Source organism: Helicoverpa armigera, chromosome 30 (genome assembly GCF_030705265.1).
Source record: "Helicoverpa armigera isolate CAAS_96S chromosome 30, ASM3070526v1, whole genome shotgun sequence".
NCBI lineage: Eukaryota > Metazoa > Arthropoda > Insecta > Lepidoptera > Noctuidae > Helicoverpa > Helicoverpa armigera.
Genome location: NC_087149.1, coordinates 2,376,590 through 2,396,832, shown reverse-complemented (window position 1 = coordinate 2,396,832; position 20,243 = coordinate 2,376,590). Strand labels below are relative to the sequence as shown.

Here is a 20,243-nt window from a genome sequence, read left to right as displayed (position 1 = left end):
TTCAACGAATGCAACGTCGCATATTTCTTATGACAGACTGTGCACTCATATTTTTTCTCCGTTTGCCTATTTTGTTTGATTTTCACCTCTTTAGTCTTAGCCTCCTCTAAAGACCTATTCTGACCATGTTTCTTTCTGATATGAGTTGAATAATGTTGGCGCCAACCGAAGGTTTGACCACAAAGTTCGCAAGTTATCATTTTGACTTTATCTTTATGTACTTCCATGCAGTGTAAATATCTCATATATTCACCTGTGAATTTCTCAGGGCAGTGCGAACATGTGTACCTAGGAGTTTGTTCGTGCACCCACTGCTCATGTTTTCGCCTGTACTTTTGTAAAGAGAAAACCTTGTCGCACTTACTGCAAGGATACTTACCTATATCGTGAATTTTTGAGTGCTGTTTTAATCGAGTTTGGGCTAAAAATGTATCACCACAATCGTCGCAAACGTAGTTATTATAATGAGCGTTCATATGGCCATCTAAATGTAGATAATTCGAGAAAGATTCTTTACATAAAGCGCATTTAAGATCCGATTGCAAAATGTAAGGAATAACGCGAGTATAAGCTTGGTCAAGGACAACGCTGTGTTTTTGTTTCAAATGTTTGAACATATCGTTCCAATTGTTTATGACAACACAGCAAACAGTACAAAGGAGGTTGTCTATGTCGAGTTTGAGGATCTCATTGTTCCAATAAGGTCGCATTGCGTATTCTATTTTCTCAGTTCTATGGCTAACGTGGGCCGTTCTGGTGTGGGTCCGTAGGTCATCAGGGTCTTCGAAATGAGGTCCATCGGTAGAACAGTAGGCACAATAATAGCGAATGTTCTTGGATTTGTATGGAGTCGCGTTCGTAAATGTAAGGATAGCTTTAATTTCTTTGAGGAGCTGGTAACTCTTCTCTCTGTAGGAATCCGGTCCACCTGAAATCAAAATAGTACAAAATTTAACCGACTTCAAAAAATAGGAGAAGCTTCTCAAATTGTCTTTTTTTTTTGGTACATCTATGTCTGGTGATTGACAGTCTATGTTCTGTTTAGTAATAAATATACTAATATTAATTACACTTGCAGTTTCACCCGCGTCCCGAGGAACTTTTTCCCGTACCCGGATAAAATATAGCCTATGTTACTCGAGTACCTATAGTGTAGCTTCTAATAGTGAAAGAATAATTTTTCAAGTCAGTTAGTTTCGGAGCCTTTAGGGTAGGTACTGTAACGTAGTTAGAAACTCTTTCATTTGTAAGGTTTTATTCGTTAGATATTTTTGATACTGACCGGACAATCATTTCAAATGTATTCGATTTGTTCCATAGAATAAGTTTTTATATTGAAGTGTGTCACTTCACCTCTCGAGCCCAAGCAATAAACGTCGTGATATCGAATCAGTTTTTCATTTTGAGCAAGATAATCGGTCCTGGCGTAACAATTTGGTGGAGGCGCCGTCGCCGAAGCCCCTAAAAATACAAAGTACTAAGTTTTAGATCACGCGAAAAAAATTGGCTTGGTGACAGATATTGAAGAAAAAGCGGAGGTGTCGAGTCGAGAAGGGTAACGTATACTACGCGACGGAGCCAGCGAACTACAGACAAGTTAAGTAAAATCATATTTATCACTATAACGATGGCGCAAACCATTAATTTTTTCACGGGCATAGATGACGTGAATTTCGATGAATTTCTGGTCCAATTTAAACTAATTGCCGCAATTAATAAATGGGCGGAGAATGACCTCGCACTAATATTAGGTGCATATTTGCAAGGGCCTGCATTGTCCTTCTTTAAAAATCTATACACAGAAGGCATTGCTTTCAAGACTATTTGTGACAAAATAAAGGAAGAATTTCCATCCATAACTAATTACGTGGAGAAATTCTATAGTTCTCGGCAAAATAAAGACGAGGACCTTATAATGTTTTATTATCGGTTAAACGATTTGAGTATGAAGGCCCAAATAAATGACGAAAGTATTTTCATCAAGACATATCTAAAGGGGCTGACAAACGAAAATTTACAAAAGCTGGGAACGCGTGTATATAATTCGAAGGCAGAGTTGAGAATGACATTAATACAAATAAAAGAATTATTTGGTCAAGATCAGAAATCGTCAATAAATTTGCCCATCCAACCCCCGCGAGGGATTTTGTCAAAAGTTAGATTTGACCACCCCTTCGAAATTACGAGATCACCATCCACAACGACACCGAGGGCACAGAGTCCAACACCATCACCATCAACCTCGACACCCCGACCAACGGAACCACGAAATACGGAAACATTTCATACGCCTAGATACAACTTGAGACCTAGATTTAGGTTCACAAATACGAACAGCAATAACGCTCGGTTCTTTTCTAGCCCAAGAAGTCGTGATGATAACCCAAACTACCAAGGACGCAGACATTAGAAAAAGAGAAAATGACAGGGGAGTTGCGAGCTGCGTCCGAAGAAAATAAACTCCCAGATGAAAACAATAAAACCGGTCAGTCTGTTCCTTTAATAAACATTTCCATCAGCCATCAAAACATTCTTGCGCTGATAGACACTGGAGCTTCGATCTCCTGCATGTCTGAACAGCTGGCATTAAAATTAAACATTAATTTCACTCATGACGAAACGAAGTATTGCATCAAGTCCATCTCCGGCTCTTGTTTGAAGATTGTTGGATCCGCTATGGTCAATATAATATTGGATTCATATCTCTTCAAGAACGAACTCATCATCATTAAAGACATAAGTCAAGATGTGATACTCGGTCAAGACTTTCTATATAAGAATAAAGCATTGATAGACTTTAGTAACGAACGCTTAGTTGTAATGAATCGCATAAATGTCCCGTTTCACAAAGTCTCCCGAGATATTGCTTCAGAATCAAATACATTAGATTATTGTCATCATAATGCCATAATGACATCAGGTAGTTTGAAAACATTGTCAAAATCAGACTATATTTATTTTTCAGAAAAGATTAGGGATAATGACGATTATGTGTTAGGTTCCGAATATGTTTCACATTCATTAAGAACGCAAGATGATAAGTCTTTAATAGATACTATTAACATAAACCCAGACCTGCGTGTTGAAGAAAAAACAGAATTGAAGAATTTGTTCCTTTCATATAGAAAATGTTTTGCTTTTTCCACGTCAGAGTTAGGAAATTGTGATTTAGTAAATATTGAAATAAAAACTACTGACGAAATACCGGTTCACCGACCTCCATATAGGGTTTCACCGAAACAATTAGAGATTATAAACACACAAGTAGATGAAATGTTAAAAAATAGGGTTATTAGAGAGTCAAAAAGTGCCTATGCATCACCCGTGGTATTAGTACAAAAACCCGATCACACATGGAGATTTTGCATTGATTACCGAAAATTGAATAAAAAAGTTATAACAGATAGTTATCCACTACCGATAATTGAAGATATTGTTATTTATTTGTCGGGAGCAAAATTTTTTGCAGATTTAGATTTAAATTCAGGATATTGGCAACAAAAGCTATCTGAAAAAGATAAACACAAGACTGCTTTTGTAACGCCTTCCGGATTATATGAATTCAATGTATTACCATTTGGACTTAAAACAAGTCAGGCCGTTTTTCAGCGGACGATGGACAAAGTCTTAGCGGGAATCAAATATAAAAATGCTATATGTTACGTTGATAATATCCTGATCTGGGGTAAAAATTTTGTCGAGTTCAAAACTGCACTCACAGAAGTATTAGAACGACTTAAAAGAGCGAATCTTACGTTAAAACCTAATAAATGTAGCTTTGGTTATAATGTTGTAAGCGTATTAGGGCATGAGATATCAGGAGTAGGGATTAGACCTGATAAGAAAAAGTTGCAGGCATTGATGTCGGTAAAACCACCGGTTAATACGAAACAAGTCAAATCCATCTTAGGATTATTTTCATATTATCGTAAATTTATTAACCATTTTGCTGACATAGTTCTTCCATTAACTAAATTATTAAAGAAAGGTGTCAAATTTAGTTGGGCGCAGGAGCAGCAAGAAGCTTTCGACACCATCATAAAATATATGTCCAACCCACCGATTCTGAAGTTTTATTCAGTTAATAAAGATATCTTGACTCGCCTTTATGTAGATGCAAGTGGAGAGGCGTTGGGCTGCTGTTTGATGCAAGGTAAGGAAATTATGCATCCAGTGGCATATGCTTCTAGGAAACTGAGTGAGAGTGAAAGAAAATATTCTACAACTGAGAAGGAATGCTTGGCGTTAGTATGGGCTCTGAACTATTTCAAACATTTCCTATGGGGAATGAAATTTCAGGTGATGACTGATCATAAGGCGTTGTGTTGGCTGAGAGATAGAAAGGATATGAACGGAAGATTGGCGAGATGGTCTTTGTGCATTCAATCGTATGAGTTTGATATTGTTCATTGTGCAGGGAGAGGGAATGTAATTGCGGATTTTTTGAGTAGGAATCCATTAAGTCAGGAGGATAGCGGTAAGGAAACGATAGGTGATATGCAAGAAGATGGTATGCACTTATATAAGATAGAGGTAGTCAGATTGAAAGACGAACAAAGGCAGGATAGCTTCTGTAGGCAAATTTCAGATAAAATCAGTGAGAATGATGGACGAGAGTATAAGAGCTTCAGATTTGTCAATGATGTGCTATGCAAGAAAGCGAGGAGATTTAATGAAATAAAGAATTTGATTGTGGTACCAAAACAAATATTACCAAGTATACTACAAGAATTACATGACGACCCATGGTCAGGGGGACATTTAGGACTAGCAAAGACTTTGACGAAATTTTGCACTAAATATTTTATAAAAGATGTGGAAAAGGAGGTTGAAAGATATGTTAAGAGTTGCATGGTTTGTCAGGAACGAAAGAAGGTGAAAAGTGTTGCACAATTACAGCCAGTAGTGGTAAACCATTTGATGGAAAAGATAGGTATAGACATACTAGGTCCTTTTAGGAAGTCGAGAAATGGTAATAGATTTGTAATTGTAGCCGTGGAATATGTTTCTAAGTATGCGATATGTAAGGCGGTTCCTAGAGCGACAGCGCAGAGTGTGAGTGAGTTTCTGATTGAAGAAATATTTTGTCGACTAGGAGGCGTGAAAGAAGTTATTTCGGATAGGGGTTCGGTTTTTACGTCTCATTTAGTTAGGGACACTATTAACTATTTTGGAGCGAAGTCATGTTTCACGACAGCTTTTCACCCAGCCTCTAATGGTTTAGTTGAGAGATTTAATAGATCATTAACACAAATGTTATCAATGTATGTTTCTGGGGATCAGCGTAATTGGTGTTATTATATACCGTTAGTTTGTTATGCGTATAACACTAGTAAGCATGCTAGTACTAAAATATCGCCCTATATGATTATGTACGCTAAAGAACCATTATTTCAGACAGATATAAGAGTAAATGATGATAGGAGTAGTGAGGTTGATTTTAGTAGAAGACATAATATACATAATATGTTATGCCGGAAAGCCTTGAATAATATTAGGAAGGCTCAATTAAAACAGAAAATAGTATATGATAGAAAGGCAAAGACTAGGCGTTTTAGTCCAAATCAACTGGTAATGGTTTTTACACCTAGGCGCATTGGTAATAGAAGTATGAAATTGTGTCGATTATATAAAGGTCCATATGAGATTGTTCGACAAATTTCTGATGTTAATTATGTAATTAGAAAGTTATATAATAGGAGATTTAGAGATATAGTTCATGTAAATAGATTAAAACCATTTAATGCTAGGTTGTAAATAATTATCTTGATTATTATAGTATGGTTTTCTTAAATTTATTTTATTATTACATGTTACCTGGAACGAGTTGTACGAGCATTGCCGGTGAAGGGATAAGAAGGTGAGCTACTTCATCTTCGTGAGAAGATGATGTCCACGGCAGAGCTACTTCATCTTCAGTACGAAGGAAGATGAAGATAACCAATGTGGTCAAGCTTGTGATATTTTTATAAGGTTTTTTAATATTGCTCTGTAAATCTGATCCCAAAATTATTATCTGATTTGGTTTTGAAAAAAATATTTGGATGGTGAATTGAGGTTGAGATCAACTTCGCAATAAGGGGCATAGCCTCGCGAAGAGTGTTTGCTTGACACAATGGTTTCTGCCGAAGATTTATGATCCCTATATTTGATTTATTTATTATTTAATATTCCAAAATTGAAAAAAAAATAATTATTGGGTAAGATGGTTAGTTGTATCACGTTAGGTGAGAAACTTTGATAACGGTGACTTATCCCTTCATCTGACACGTTAGCGTCCGGCGAAGTTGTAAGTTGTCAATACAGAGTTTTTCTTCGCTTGAAAAGTAATCCCTTCAGGACGGGTGTTCACTTTGAACAGGCCCGCCGTAAGCGGGCGTGCAGCGCGTGCACCGCACGCGGGCGGCACGTCCTAGGGGGCGGCAAATCGAGCGACCTATCACGTACTATTAAAAAATACAATATCTTTTTACCAATTATTTGATTTCAATATTTCCGAACACAGCAATAGCGCTAAGAATATTACTTACACTGCCGGTTTCAGTTACATTTGTTGATCATTTTCAAAATTAAAAATTATTAAAAACGATTTAAGATCAACAATTGGCGTAGCGTGGGGGGAGAGAGCATTGGGGCAAATGCCCTGGGCGGCACTATTTAGGGGGCGGCAAAATTAACCCATACGGCAAATTAAACCGTAATTATTTAGGGGGCGGCAAAATTAACCCATACGGCAAAATTAAACCATAATTATTTAGGGGGCGGCAAAATTAACCCATACGGCAAAATTAAACCATAATTATTTAGGGGGCGGCAAAATTAACCCATGCGGCAAAATTAAACCATAATTACGTAATCAAAATATTTTTACTAAAAATAGATGAGTAGATTAGCAATACAATTTCAGAAAAACCGCCCTCGCTTTGGTCGTCCCCTATCAATTTTGACGGGTTCATCCTTTGCATCCCCAAAAAAATTCGCGCTAGCTGCGCTCGCGCCTCCATGTCGGATATCGCAGTCAGTAGCGGTTTTAGGGTAGGGCGCGGTTGGGCGACGGCCCAGGGCGCCGGATATAAGGGGCGCCGCAGGTGCCCCCAACCAATCCTTGATCAGAATGTTACTCCTATTTTTGTTTTAAATTTCATCGAAGATTGCAACTTACAAGAACTGTATCCAAATGAATGGATAGCATCAGGGCCATCATAACCTATGGTGCAGCGTATGTGAATAACCCGGGCGCCGCAGGCTCAGGGGTGCCCAAGGCGAATTTGTGTTTAATTCCGCGTTAAATTTGAGAAATTCTCGAAGAAACACTACTTTTCTGTCCCAAAACTCAAAAATTTTCGGGCTCGCTTCGCTCGCGGTTTCCTTGCTTTACGCTTCGATTTTTTATCACATATAGCTACTTTTAATGTCCCAATACTCAAAAAAAATCGCGCTCCCTTCGCTCGCGGCTTCTTCACTTCACAGTCGCTTTTTATTATATATATTTAGGACTTTTAGTGATCCAAAACTCAAAAATTTTCGGGCATGCTTCACTTTACGGTTGTTTTTATTTTTCAAGATTTTTTTAGTCTACCTTAGCAAAAAGGGAGCGTCGTTTTTAAGTTCTTTAATTAATAAGAAAGGAACTTCTAGTTTCCATATGAACTTTCTTATTTACGGTACTACTTTAAGTCCCAAAATTTTAATACATAGGCGCCATCATCAACAAAGAGATGTACGGGCAAAATTTTAAGTAATTTTTGTTTTGAGTTCTAAAATATTACAAAAAATTTCGCGCTCGCTCCGCTCGCGCAATCAGAAGACATATTATAGTTTTTTTGCATTCACCAACCAGCAATAACTTATGTACGATTGGGCTACATTTTACGTAATTTTTGCTCCGACTTGTGTACTATAAAAAAAATATTCGCGCTCGCGTCGCTCGCGCAATCGGTATCTACATAGGTCTCTATTTTTCGTATGAGTTTGAATTGCAGTTGGAGGGCGCCGTAGAAATCTCGCCCAGGGAGCTGGTTGAGTTAAAACCGGCACTGATCGCAATTTATCTTTGTTTAATTGTTGTTGGTATTCAATGAAAAATCATTTTTCGCGCACGTTCGTTATAGCTTTTTGTTCACTTTCGCTTTTTGTGGTATGTTTACTTCATGAAAACTCTAAGGAAAAAATCGCGCTCGCTTCGCTCGCGGCTTCATGTACATTTGCACTTCATTTCTGTGTATATCTTACTTTTTGACTTTGCTTTGTTAAGGAGATGGCCAAAAAAACACCCAGAGTCGACAGGAACTTCATATGTATGATTGGATTCAGTATAATTTGTGGATTTTTAAAAGTATTTCAAATCATCTAAAAACCATGGGGTTCTCTTTTTACAACGTTTTTTCGATCAAGATTTTAGTTCACAAAAAAGTTTACTTTTACTGTTTAATGTTCATTAGAAGTTGAATGCAGGCTCGTGATTGGACCGTTTTGCATTGCTAAGTCATTTGTTATATTTGACAATGTCACATGGCGCGATTTTCAAAGACAATTTCTGAAAAAACGTTTTATAGCCGGTTGTGAAGGTTGCATATAACTGCGAAACCTCTCCAAGTAGGCAAGGTCGGTGCTTAATCGTATCTGGAGTGGTTACATACAAGACCTTTTAATCACTAGGTCAACTCTGAAACGATGGGATTATTACTATTGGCTTGTAAAATATTAGTTTACTTTGCTTTTTTATGTTAATAATCTTTAAAATAAACATAAATTCAACATAACCTATTTTAACGATATTATGAAATAGCTCCTATACCCCATGGATTTCAGGCTGGATTTTTTGGCACCATCAAAGGTCTATCATAAGGAACCTATTGGTAACCATTTCATTGCTGTCGAATCTGGGTTTTTTTTCTATGAAAATTTGGCCATCTCCTTTACAGTGGTTTTTATTTGTTTTGTGTCCTATGACTAAATAAATTTCGCGCTCGCTTCGCTCGCGCTTCCTTACATATAAAATATATCTCATGCGTTGACTTTTTCAACGGGAAACCCACCAAAAACCATTAATAACATATTTTACTGAAATTAAACATTGCTATAGATATTTAAGTTCGTTAGTTTAAGTTACCCATAATCTGTTCTAAGCACTTTGATATACATTATGTTGGTACCTACCCATTAATCACAATCTTTCAATACATAGGGGCCACTTGGGTAATGATTGCACTGCATTCATGCCCTAAGCAATTGCTTAGTCTACTTATGGGCTAACCCAGGACTTCTTAGGTTACTCTAAGACTTGAGCATTTCAAGTAAATAAAAAGTTATGTGTAATATATGTTATGTACCTATTGCAATATTTATGTATCCAGAAGGAAGTGCGTTTTCTGCAATCAGAGCGGTGCATGTACATATTTTTTTCTGTTGGACAAGTAAAATGGATATGAATGGGCGGGTGGGTCTGGACCCCCCCCCTTATATATTTTTTGACAATAATATGTAGTCGTAGGGCGGCATAATCGGTTTTGCACGCGGGCGAACAAACAGCTAGCGGCGGGCCTGACTTTGAATATCCTTTGCTATTAGAAGCACGTTTCGAGGCTTTTTGCGTGGTTTTGCCGCGAAAAAGTTCACGATAACATGTTTTCTTACAGTGCAGTTTGGCACACTTAAGTAAATAACTGACATGTTATTGTAAACTATCCCATTGTGAGGGACGTGTTTTAATTTCCACGCATAGGTCAGTTTTCGGTTAGATGTAGGTAGGTAACATTTGTATGATTGTCCGCCTATAGTTGCGCTTTTGTGATAAAGTTTCCACTTTATCCTAAGGGCGTAGCTCGTGTAACGTAGTTAGAAACTCTTTCATTTGTAAGGTTTTATTCGTTAGATATTTTTGATACTGACCGGACAATCATTTCAAATGTATTCGATTTGTTCCATAGAATAAGTTTTTATATTGAAGTGTGTCACTTCACCTCTCGAGCCCAAGCAATAAACGTCGTGATATCGAATCAGTTTTTCATTTTGAGCAAGATAATCGGTCCTGGCGTAACAGTACAAACAGATAAACAAAAAAGGTTTCCTCTTTATTATACCTCTAGAATTGAAAAAAAATATTTTGAAAAAGTGATTTTCAAAATAAAATTGGGATAGTGGTAGGAGGCTGATGATGGGATTTTGGTACTTAAATGTATTTTTTAAAAACTGTATTTCAATCTGAAATTGTAGTCTTATGCACAGAAATAACTTTTTCATTTCAATTCATCTTCACGCAACTAAAAATCGATATCGAGTAAAAAAACAGTTTTCATTTGAATTTGTAATTTTTACGGGTAAAATTCCCCAAAACTGGCAATACTGACCTATTTTTTACTTATTCAGTGGCATAAGATATTTCAGTGCTGTCAACACTGTCAGCATTTTCTAAGTCATCGACAACGCTTTTAGCATGTTTTGCAGCATGAAGGTTTAGAGACTTCTTCTGCACAAAGGTATCACCACAAATTTCACAAGTAAAACCTCTATCGTTATCATGAATCTTCAAATGGCTTCTCAGACAACTAGCGGTCACGTAGAACTTCGAACAAATATTACATTGATACTCTTTTATTTTCGTGTGTTTGACCAAGTGTCTTTTCATCTCAGTTTTGTTGTAGAATCCTTTTCCACATTCGGAACAGACGTGCGGTCTTAGAAGCAAATGGAAATGCTTGGTATGCTCCTTTAAAGATCGTTGGCTGTCGAAAGGTTTCCCACAGGCTTTGCACGAAAACTGAGGGATTGGGGCCCCGTGTTCTTTCACCTCATGTTCTTGTTTTCGAACTGCGTCCATGAATCTTTCGTCACAATACCCACATTTGCGCGTCTTAGAACCTTTTAGATGTAAAACTCTTTCGTGTTCCTTCATTTTAATACGGGTGTCAAAGATTTTGGGGCAAAAAGCGCAGACGAACGTTCCTTTTTTATGTCGTATTATATGAGTCCTATACGCTCTGTGGTTAACAAAGTTTCTAGAACATTCCTTGCACTCATAATTAGGATAATGCTCATTCATATGTTCGGACAGATGTTTGAAGTAATCAAACTGTTTGGCACAGACAGCGCATTGTAGGAATTCTGTGCCAAACTTGAACGGCACAATATGATTATTAATATCAAAATGTATTGGTTTATCGTGAGCAGATTTCAGATGATCCATAATTTCGTCAAGACTATCCATATTTATGTCGCAAAGTTTGCATTTGACATCAGTGATATCAATTTTGATGATCATGTCAGCTACGTATTTGACGTTATCAACTTCGTCAGTATTTTCGGGATGTGTTTTTAACGTGTGGGCTTTCAGTTTGGCTGGTTGTGGGTTCTGATAGTTGCAGTAGATGCACGCATAGCCGATGCCCCAGTGGCCTCTGATTGGTGTAGCATCCGTAAATTCTAGAATGCATCGAACGTTTTGTTTGAATTTTGCCAGAATATTCCTGTTTCTCTGGGCGTTGCTTATATCTTTGTCTTCAGTTGGGCCGATTTTATCCCACTGGCCATCTACAAACAAGAGTTTCTTCTTTAGTTATTGCACTTTCGGTACATTAGGTATATGTAGTTATCTCTGCTTGTAACTTAAGATATAGCTGTGACATTAAAATTTAATATTGTAACATCAAAAAAGTACCTAGCTAGTGTTTTTATGTATGCGCTTTTCTTATGTCTAATTCAGAAGAGTTACCGCAGCCCTGGTACATAAAGGGGTTAAGAAGGAACATGGTGGGTTTTAGTCAGTAAGAGCCTGACACCCACGCTGCACCCACAGCGAGAGGGGATGTGTTGATGATGATGATGATGATGTCCTCCTAGCCGATTATCGGCTACGGCGGCTGTTCTCATGTAAGGAGATTAGCCAACTACGCAGGACATATTATAGTGCACGAGCATTTGCGCAGACACAGGTGCACTCCCTATTCCTTAACTCTCATAGCCCGATGGGACGGTAATCCGACACGATCGGAGAGAGATCAGGCGCAGGACCGACATTTACGTGCTCTCCGATGCACGGGTGTATCAATCACCAGCTTCCAGGCTCCGGGCTGCTTTGTGAAAGTCTTCTAAAACCCACAAAGCGATTTCGGCCCGACTCGGGAATCGAACCCGAGACCTCGTGCTCAGCAGCCGCGCTTGCGACAGCTAGACCAACGAGGTTGTGTTGATATCACAATAAAAAAAGATCTGTTTCTTGGATAATTATAGAGGTTTTACGTGAAAGATTCATAATGAAGGTTGTATTATATAGATGACGTTTTAACTGAAAGGGCTGATGTAATGCTAATATAATAATAATAATTAAAAGTCAAAGGTTGTATCAAAATAAAAGGTGTATTTATTTTAAAAAGTAAAACATCACAAAGTCATAGTTGAAACATACAAAAAATATAAAGATTAGTTAAACTTTAGCAGAGAATAGCTATGGTATTAGGCTGCCCCGAGCTTTTCCACCCACCAGGGGCGGTTTATTTATATCAATATTCTGAAATTTGAATATTTATTTAATCTCTGCGAATAATTTTGTTCTCCATGATATGTTAAGACGGCTTGCCGCTTGAAAGGAGATGGTGCGGTATCTCCTTAAGACTTTGATGGCCATCGCTCGAGCAGGTTGCGGGCCGTCAGGGCGTTCAACCATATAGACACTCCGGCAGGGGGTATTGGGCCCCTGAGGATGGGCAGCAAGAGCGCTGAAGCTGCGGTCAACAACCAGGGAGCGATCCGCTGGTAGTGTAGCCCGAAGTGCCATGGACTCTCAAGAACCAAGGCATCTCATTGTTGACTCTACAGCGACGGTAACCCCTCAATCTGGGTTTTGCTCGGGTCATTTATGCCTTTGGCATAATTTACTTTCCGTTCCGCAATAGTACCGTAAAATAAAACCGTAATAGTTAGTGATTTACGATAGTAAAACATGATTAAAAACATTTTGTCGCGGCACCGGCCGTCAAACATACGTTGAAGGTGCTCAAATATGAGACAATCTACACGATTTTACTATGCTTAGTCCTCATATGAACTCTCCAAGTTGTCCTATGTACGAAGCCGCGATCACAAACCCCGCAGTTAAATTTCCGATCGTCCAAGTGGGTCTTAACATGCTGGTTCAAGCTACATCGCGTACCGAACGTCTTCGAACACATTTCACATTTAAAATCCCTCGTTTTGGTATGAGTAACTGTATGGGACCTCAGTTCTATTTTGGAGAAAAATGCCATCTCACAAAACGAGCACTTGTGAGGTCTCACCATTAAGTGGAACCTTCTTCTGTGAGTTATCAAGGATCCCTGGCTAGTATAAGACTTGTTGCAAGCTTGGCAAGAATATACTGTAGGTTTGACGCCATGCACTTTTACTTCGTGGCTCTGTACCATGTCTTTCGTGGCGAATCTTTCGCTGCAGAAAGCGCATTTTCGTGTTTTATTCGACCAAGCATGGATGACTCGTTCGTGAACACTTTTTTTGGGTCTCGAATCGAAAACTTTTGGACAATGAGAGCATTTAAAGAGTCCTTTATTATGTCTATAGCTATGACTTTGCATTGCTTGTTTGTTCACGAATGCTCGCTCACATGACGAACATTCGTAATTTCTATAGTGTTCGCTCATATGCTCTGAAAGTAACTTGAAAAATTTATACTCCTTCCTACAAATCACACATTCAAGAGACTCGGTATTAAATTTGAAGGGAATGATATGATTTTTGATATCAGTATGCATGACTTTATTATGAATTTTGGTTAGGTGATCGAAAAAATCTTCTAAAGTATCAATATTTTCATCGCATAGTTTACACTTGAGGTCTGTAATATCTAGCCTTAAAACTAAGTTGGACACGTATTTTACTTTAATTACTTCATCATTGACAACGCTATGAGATGCTAAGTTATGCCGTTTCAAATCAAGTGGCTTTTCTGTCTGTATGCCACAAAAGTGACAATAGTACCCGTTACTCCCAAGCGCTTTGATTAATGTAGCGTTAGAATGAACTAAAATAGTTTTTATATTCTCTTTGTGTTTATTCATTTCGTTAACTTCAGCTTTCTCGGGCTCTCTGTTGCCTTCCTTGAATTTCTCGTTCACTATTGCTTTATATCGCGTTCGTATTTTTTCAGCATCAACCGGTTCATCTATTTCTTCAATTTTTGGTTCTATGATCTCAGCAGCGAATACTTTCACCTCTTCATCATTTTCTTTGTCTTTTTTAACGTTGTTAGCTTTCAGATTGTTTTGTTTTGCCTTTAATTTATTGAGTTCGATAAGCTTTTTAGTTTTCGCATCCATTACCGAGGTTGTCTTAAATATGGTTAGTTTTGTCCTCGCTTTCTTTAGTTTTGATTCCAATTTGGATTTCGTTGTATTGTCAATCTGGACATCTACAACAAGAAATTCATTTATTGATTTCGACATCTTGATCACAATTATAGTTAATGGTAATGCTATAATATTGTAGTTTTGATTAACCTGTAATCATAATAAGAACCGATATTTTCGTATTGTTTTAGTTGTTTTGTCTATTAAAATTTGTGTTTGTGTGTCAAATTCCATGAATATCCGTACAGGTCGTGAGCTCGATGATAGACAAGACAGTATGCCATCAAAAATTTACATAGTTTAACTACAGTTTTGAGATATAAAAAACGAAAACGATCACGGACGGTAAACCGACACAATCGGAAAGAGATTAGAGGCAGGACCCACAGAAACGTGCTCTCTGCGAAGCACGGGTGTATGAATCACCAGCATCCATGCTGCTTTGTGAAAGATTCTAAAACCCACAGAGCCATTTCAGTCCGACTCGGGAATTGATTCGAGACATCGTGCTCAGTAGCCGCGCTGGCTACAGCTGGACCAACGAGGCAGTTCACGATCTTAATAATTTTGGAAGTTTGGAACAGCCAACCATGCAATAGTAGGCCCGCTAACTCACGCGTTATTGTAGAGATTATTTAAACGATTTTACCATGCTGAGTCCTCATATGGACTCTCCAAGTCGTCCTATGCACGAAGCCGTGGTCACAAGTTACACAATGATACCTCCTATCATCAGAATGAGACCTAACGTGCTGGTTCAAATTACACCGCGTGCCAAACGTCTTCGAACACATTTGAACTCCCTCGTTTTCGTGTGTGTCACCGTATGGGACTTCAGTTCCATCTTCGAGTAAAATGCCATCTCGCAAAACGAGCATTTGTGTGGTCGTGCCATTAAGTGGAACCTGTTTCTATGAGCTATCAATGAACCCTGGCTAGTATAGGCCTTGTCACAGGCGTCACACGAATATATTGTAGGTTGAGCCCCGTGTATCTTCACTTCGTGCTTCTGTACCATATCTTTGGAAGGGAATCTTTTGCTGCAGAAAGCGCATTTTCGCGTTTTACTCGACCAAGCGTGGACAGCTCGCTCGTGTTCGTTTATTTTAGGACGTGAATCGAAAATTTTTGGACAGTGAGAGCATTTGAAGAGTCCTTTATTATGTCTATAGCTGTGAGTTTGCATTGCCTGTTTGTTTATAAAAGCTCGTTCGCATGACGAACATTCGTAATTTCTATAGTGTTCACTCATATGCTCTGAAAGTAACTTGAAATATTTATATTCCTTCCTACAAATCATACACTGAAGAGAATCAGAGTTAAATTTGAAGGGAATGATATGATTTTTGATATCAGTATGCATGACTTTATCATGAATTTTGGTTAGGTGATCGAAAAAATCTTCTAAAGTATCAATATTTTTGTCGCAAAGTTTACATTTGAGATCTGTAATATCTAGCCTTAAAACTAAGTTTGAAACGTATTTTACTTTTACTACTTCATCATTGACAACGCTATGAGATGCCAAGTTATGCCGTTTCAAATCAAGTGGCTTTTCTGTCTGTATGCCACAAAAGTGACAAAAGAAACCATTTATTGGAACCGCTTTGATTAGTGTAGCGTTAGAGTTGATTAATATAGTTTTTATATTCTCCCTGTGCTTATTCATTTCGTTGCCTTCCTTGAATTTATCGTTCACCATTGCTTTATGTTGCGTCCGCATTTTTTTAGCGTCAACCGGGTCATCCATTTCTTCGTTGGGTTCAATGATCTCAGAAGGCAATACTTTTTTTAAGTTTTTAGCTTTCAGATTGGTTCGTTTTTCTTTTAATTTATTGAGTTCGATAAGTTTTTTAGTTTTCGCATCCATTGTCAAGGTTTTCTTTAAAATAGTTGGTTTTGCCCTCGTTTTCTTTACATTTGGTTCCAATTTTGATCTTGTTGTATTGTCAATCTGGACATCTACAACAAGAAATGTATTTATTGATTTCGACATCTCTGAATAGTGCTCAATGCGTTTCTGTGGCTGATGACGGATTGACAGTGAATGAAATCAACTGACAAGAACTGGGTATTTACAGGCGATGTTCCCAATGATGCCACAATAAGAATCAAGTATTTTTAACAGCATAATTTAAGAACATAATTCCAATTATTTAAGGCGGAAAAATAATTAACACTTGTTATGAAAAGATTATTGAAATTTAAAATTTCCGGACCTGACTAAAGCTTTTGATAAGGTTTCCTTCCTAGATCTTAGTCCAAAACTATGTTTTATTTAAAACATTTTACAGTTATAGTCATTATGTACAGCCAAGTTTTATTATTCCAATTATATTTGTACAAAGTTACATATTTTATAGCCGATTTGAACGCTTCATAGTGTGGGCTTCCTCAGGGTAATGTCATAAGTTCTACACAAATTCTAAAAGGTTATATTAAGATCTTAGTTCGAAGTGTTATTTCATAATACGCTGTCACTACTACAACAGGAGAGTATCAAGTTGTTTTTCATAATCCATCATTCCTCAAATCATTGATGGAAATAACGACATCATCATCATCCTCTTGTCCTTATTCCAATATTATTTGTGGTCGGCGCAACTTTTTTTGTTAAATACTCTTCTATCTACCGTCATCTCACAAGTAACATTCTTTTTCACCATATCGACTTTCACACAATCCATCCATGGTCTCTTTGGTCATCCTCTTCCACTATGTCCGTCCACGTTCATGCCCAAAACGTTTTTCGAATTTCATTCTTCCAAGTATATTCGTAAAGAATCGCACACCTTACTAAACATTTTGTCTATGCTAATATATTAAAGAGGAAACACATTTTGTTTGTACCCAAAACGCTCCGAAAGCGAACCGATTTGGAAAATTCTTTCACTGTTGGAAAGCTACACTCTTCCCGAGTAACATAGGCTACATTTTAGCCCTTACAGGCAGTAGTTCCTACTGGAACCAGCTAGTCTAATAAAAAAAGAGAATAATAATATCACACTAACCTTTAGGTTCCTCTCTCAATCTTCCACAAATAGTCTTCATAGGGATATTATACCTCTTTGCCGCTTCATTGATAGACAACTCCTGATTCCTGACCTCCTCCAAGCAGTTTCTAAGGTCTTCTTCAGAATATTGCTTGTATGTTTTATGCCTTTCTGCTTTCGGTAGTTTTTTTGGCCATTTTCTTTTTGGCTCGTCGTCATCCGGGTCTTGTTGTCTTGGCTGCTTCTTCCGTCTCGCAGGCGTGGGCTGGTCCGTCAGTTGTGAAGAATCTAAGAATTAAGTCAGAAGGTTATTTATCATCATCGTCATCTGACTAGCCTTTTCCCAACTATGTTGGGATCTGCTACCAATCTAACTGAATACAGATGAGTACCAGTGTTTTACAAGGAGCAAGTGCCTATCTGGCCTTCTCTACTATCAACCCGGGCAACCCGATATGGCTAGGCAAGACTTGTCGTCAGACTTATCAACGACTTACAGACTTATGAACAAAAAATGTTATCCCTTTACAATAATATCTATACTAATATTATAAAGCTGAAGAGTTTGTTTGAACGCGCTAATCTCAGGAACTACTGGTCCGATTTGAAAATTTCTTTTAGTGTTAGTTAGGCCATTTATCGAGGAAGGCTACTTTTTATCCCGGTACGGGAAGTAGTTCCCACGGGATGCGGGTGAAACCGCTGGTATTTAACTAAACTTATAGGACCAATAAAACAATATCTTACCAGTATCAACAGTTTGATTAGTCCCGTCATCGTCCTCCTCTAAATACTCTACTTCTTCATACTCCGTCTCAATTTGGACGCTCTCACCCTTAGGTTCTATTTCAGCGTACTCCGTCTGTATGTCTCCATCACTCTCATTGTCTTCAAGAAACTCTGCTTCCATTTTTTCTTCTTTGACTTCTATAGCTACAATAAGACAAGTTACATTTTTATTTTCATCATCATCCTCCGAGCCTTTTTCCCAATCATGTTGGGGTCGGCTTCCAGTCTAACCGGATGCAGCTGAGTACTAGTGCTTTACAAGAAGCGACTGCCTAACTGACCTCCTCAACCCAGTTACCCGGGCAACCCGATACCCTTTGCTTAGACTGGTGTCAGACTTACTGGCTTCTGACTACCCGTAACAACTGCCAAGGATGTTCAATGACAGCCGGGACCTACAGATTAACGTGCCATCCGAAACACAGTCAATGGTGTCTAAGATATACTTAGAAAGTAGATACAAACTTAGAAAAGTATTGGTACTTGCCTGACCTGGGATCGAACCCGCGCCCTCATACTTGAGAGGTTGGTCCTTTACCCACTAGGCCACCACGACTTACATTTTTATTTTAAACTCAGTTAATTTTGAAGTACTATAATTTTAGTTAACTTTAAATGTTGTTAATGATATTCTATCAATCTGTTAGTTTGCTTACTAGGAATTTTACTGCCCCGTTGCTCTAGCTGTCGCAAGGTCTCAGGTTTGATAACACAAGCTGAAATAGCTTAGTGGGTTTTCAAAACTTACACAAAGCAGGCCATAGTCTGGAAGTTGGTGATTGATACACCCATGCATCGAAGAGCACATAAATGTTGGTCCTGCTGATCTCTGTACGGTCGTCCCATCGGACTATGAGAGTGAAGGAATAGTGGGTGCACCTGAGTCTGCACAAATGTTTGTGCACTATAATATGTCCTGCGCAGTTGGCTGATCTCCATATATGAGAACAACCGCCGTAGTTGATAATCGGCTAGGAGGACATCATCAGATACAGGAATATGACATTCGCCCCATACAAGTGATGTAATATTCTTATCCCTTCTCTATCAATCTATCAAATCTGCAGATAGATCGAATATTAGGAACGGCCATAAGAATCCTTACCATCAACCTGCTGTAGAAGTTCCTCTTGTGCGTCCATGACAATCTTCTTGAACTCATTAGCATCTCGCAGCCGACCGATGCAGGACTCACAGATCTGATCGTGATCCATAGCTTCCTCAGATATATTCCACTATTTTGGAAAATAATATATTAAAATTAATACTTTCTTTTTTGAGCATTCTTATCTCACTAGCACTGTTTTCCCAAGGTTTCATCTACATCATCATCATGCCTAGCCATTGGGGTTTGTTTCCAAAAAAAATGTTGATTATGAAGTCTGAAATTACTTCCTTAGCCTCTCTCTGCGAAAGTAGGCCTGTGCCCAGTAGAGGGACGATAAAAAAAGGTTGCTGATGATGACCAAAATTGCATGATGAAATAATCATCGCGTGGCGGGCTTATCATGGCGTTGTAGACAACTAATCTTTTTTACAAAATAATTCTTACCAATTAACTTCAAACTCTCTAATTTAGGCGCCAAAACACTATGCTAAGAACAAAAGTTTGGAACAAAGTCATCATCAAAGAAAATTGGACAAATAGACTCTTATTTAAATCTTGAAAGAGAATACTCACAGTCAAAGCAAAACATTGGACTAGCATCTCGCCGTAAATCTCTGTTTCTCCCTCGTATTTATGTTCTATCCACATGTTTTTTAGGTAGCCGTAGGAAAGACAACACCTACATTTACCGAAATACGTTTCTACTTCAGTATTTTCTCCCGACATGATTGCTTTTTTACATTTACGAAATTAATTACACGACTTTGACTCTTGTTAGCGAAGCGCCGCCATTACGGGCATAGACTAAAAATTTAAAAATCTATCAGTATCAATCAATCTCCTAAAAACTTCAGCTTGTTTGAGCTTAAACAAATAAATATGATTAAATATGATCTATAATATATAACTAAACTAAAATAATTACTTAATTTTAATTTAGTCCTTTTTTTATGTTAGTGCAGATCGATGAACAGTCGTATAAACTGACGAAACTAAACGCAGCGGTTATTGACATTT

At 38.0% G+C, this 20,243-nt stretch overlaps 2 protein-coding genes and 1 long non-coding RNA gene across 5 annotated transcripts in view; 1 reads left to right on the top strand and 2 right to left on the bottom strand.

The window, feature by feature from the left end:
- LOC110382573 (zinc finger protein 808) overlaps positions 1–20,243 on the bottom strand; it is a 45,364-nt gene that overhangs the window by 822 nt on the left and 24,299 nt on the right. The window lies entirely within an intron of this gene.
- LOC135119182 (uncharacterized) overlaps positions 1–20,243 on the top strand; it is a 32,374-nt gene that overhangs the window by 190 nt on the left and 11,941 nt on the right. The window lies entirely within an intron of this gene.
- Positions 792–20,053, bottom strand: LOC126056146 (zinc finger and SCAN domain-containing protein 12-like). 3 transcript variants are annotated; one of them, XM_064043114.1, is made up of 6 exons: positions 19,800–20,053; positions 19,224–19,353; positions 18,077–18,262; positions 17,348–17,617; positions 10,350–11,529; positions 792–928 (listed from the first exon to the last, which is right to left on the bottom strand). In XM_064043114.1, exons 1-5 carry the CDS (start codon positions 19,950–19,952, stop codon positions 10,361–10,363), a joined length of 1,908 nt encoding a protein of 635 aa, XP_063899184.1. In that variant the 5' UTR covers positions 19,953–20,053; the 3' UTR covers positions 792–928; positions 10,350–10,360. The 3 variants fall into 3 exon arrangements, with proteins under 3 accessions (XP_063899184.1, XP_063899182.1, XP_063899183.1); XM_064043112.1 differs by lacking the exons at positions 792–928; positions 10,350–11,529 and adding an exon at positions 12,286–14,398; XM_064043113.1 differs by lacking the exons at positions 792–928; positions 10,350–11,529 and adding an exon at positions 14,543–16,298.

What these genes read in the sequence shown, in the direction of transcription:
- LOC126056146 (XM_064043112.1), bottom strand. Translation starts at nt 19,952, where the DNA reads ATGTCGGGAGAAAATACTGAAGTAGAAACGTATTTCGGTAAATGTAGG. An exon ending in TAATCAAACTGTTGATACTG is followed by an intron (nt 17,618 to 18,076) that starts GTAAGATATTGT and finishes CTTAATTCTTAG; the next exon opens with ATTCTTCACAACTGACGGAC. An exon ending in ATTGAGAGAGGAACCTAAAG is followed by an intron (nt 14,399 to 17,347) that starts GTTAGTGTGATA and finishes TTCTTGTTGTAG; the next exon opens with ATGTCCAGATTGACAATACA.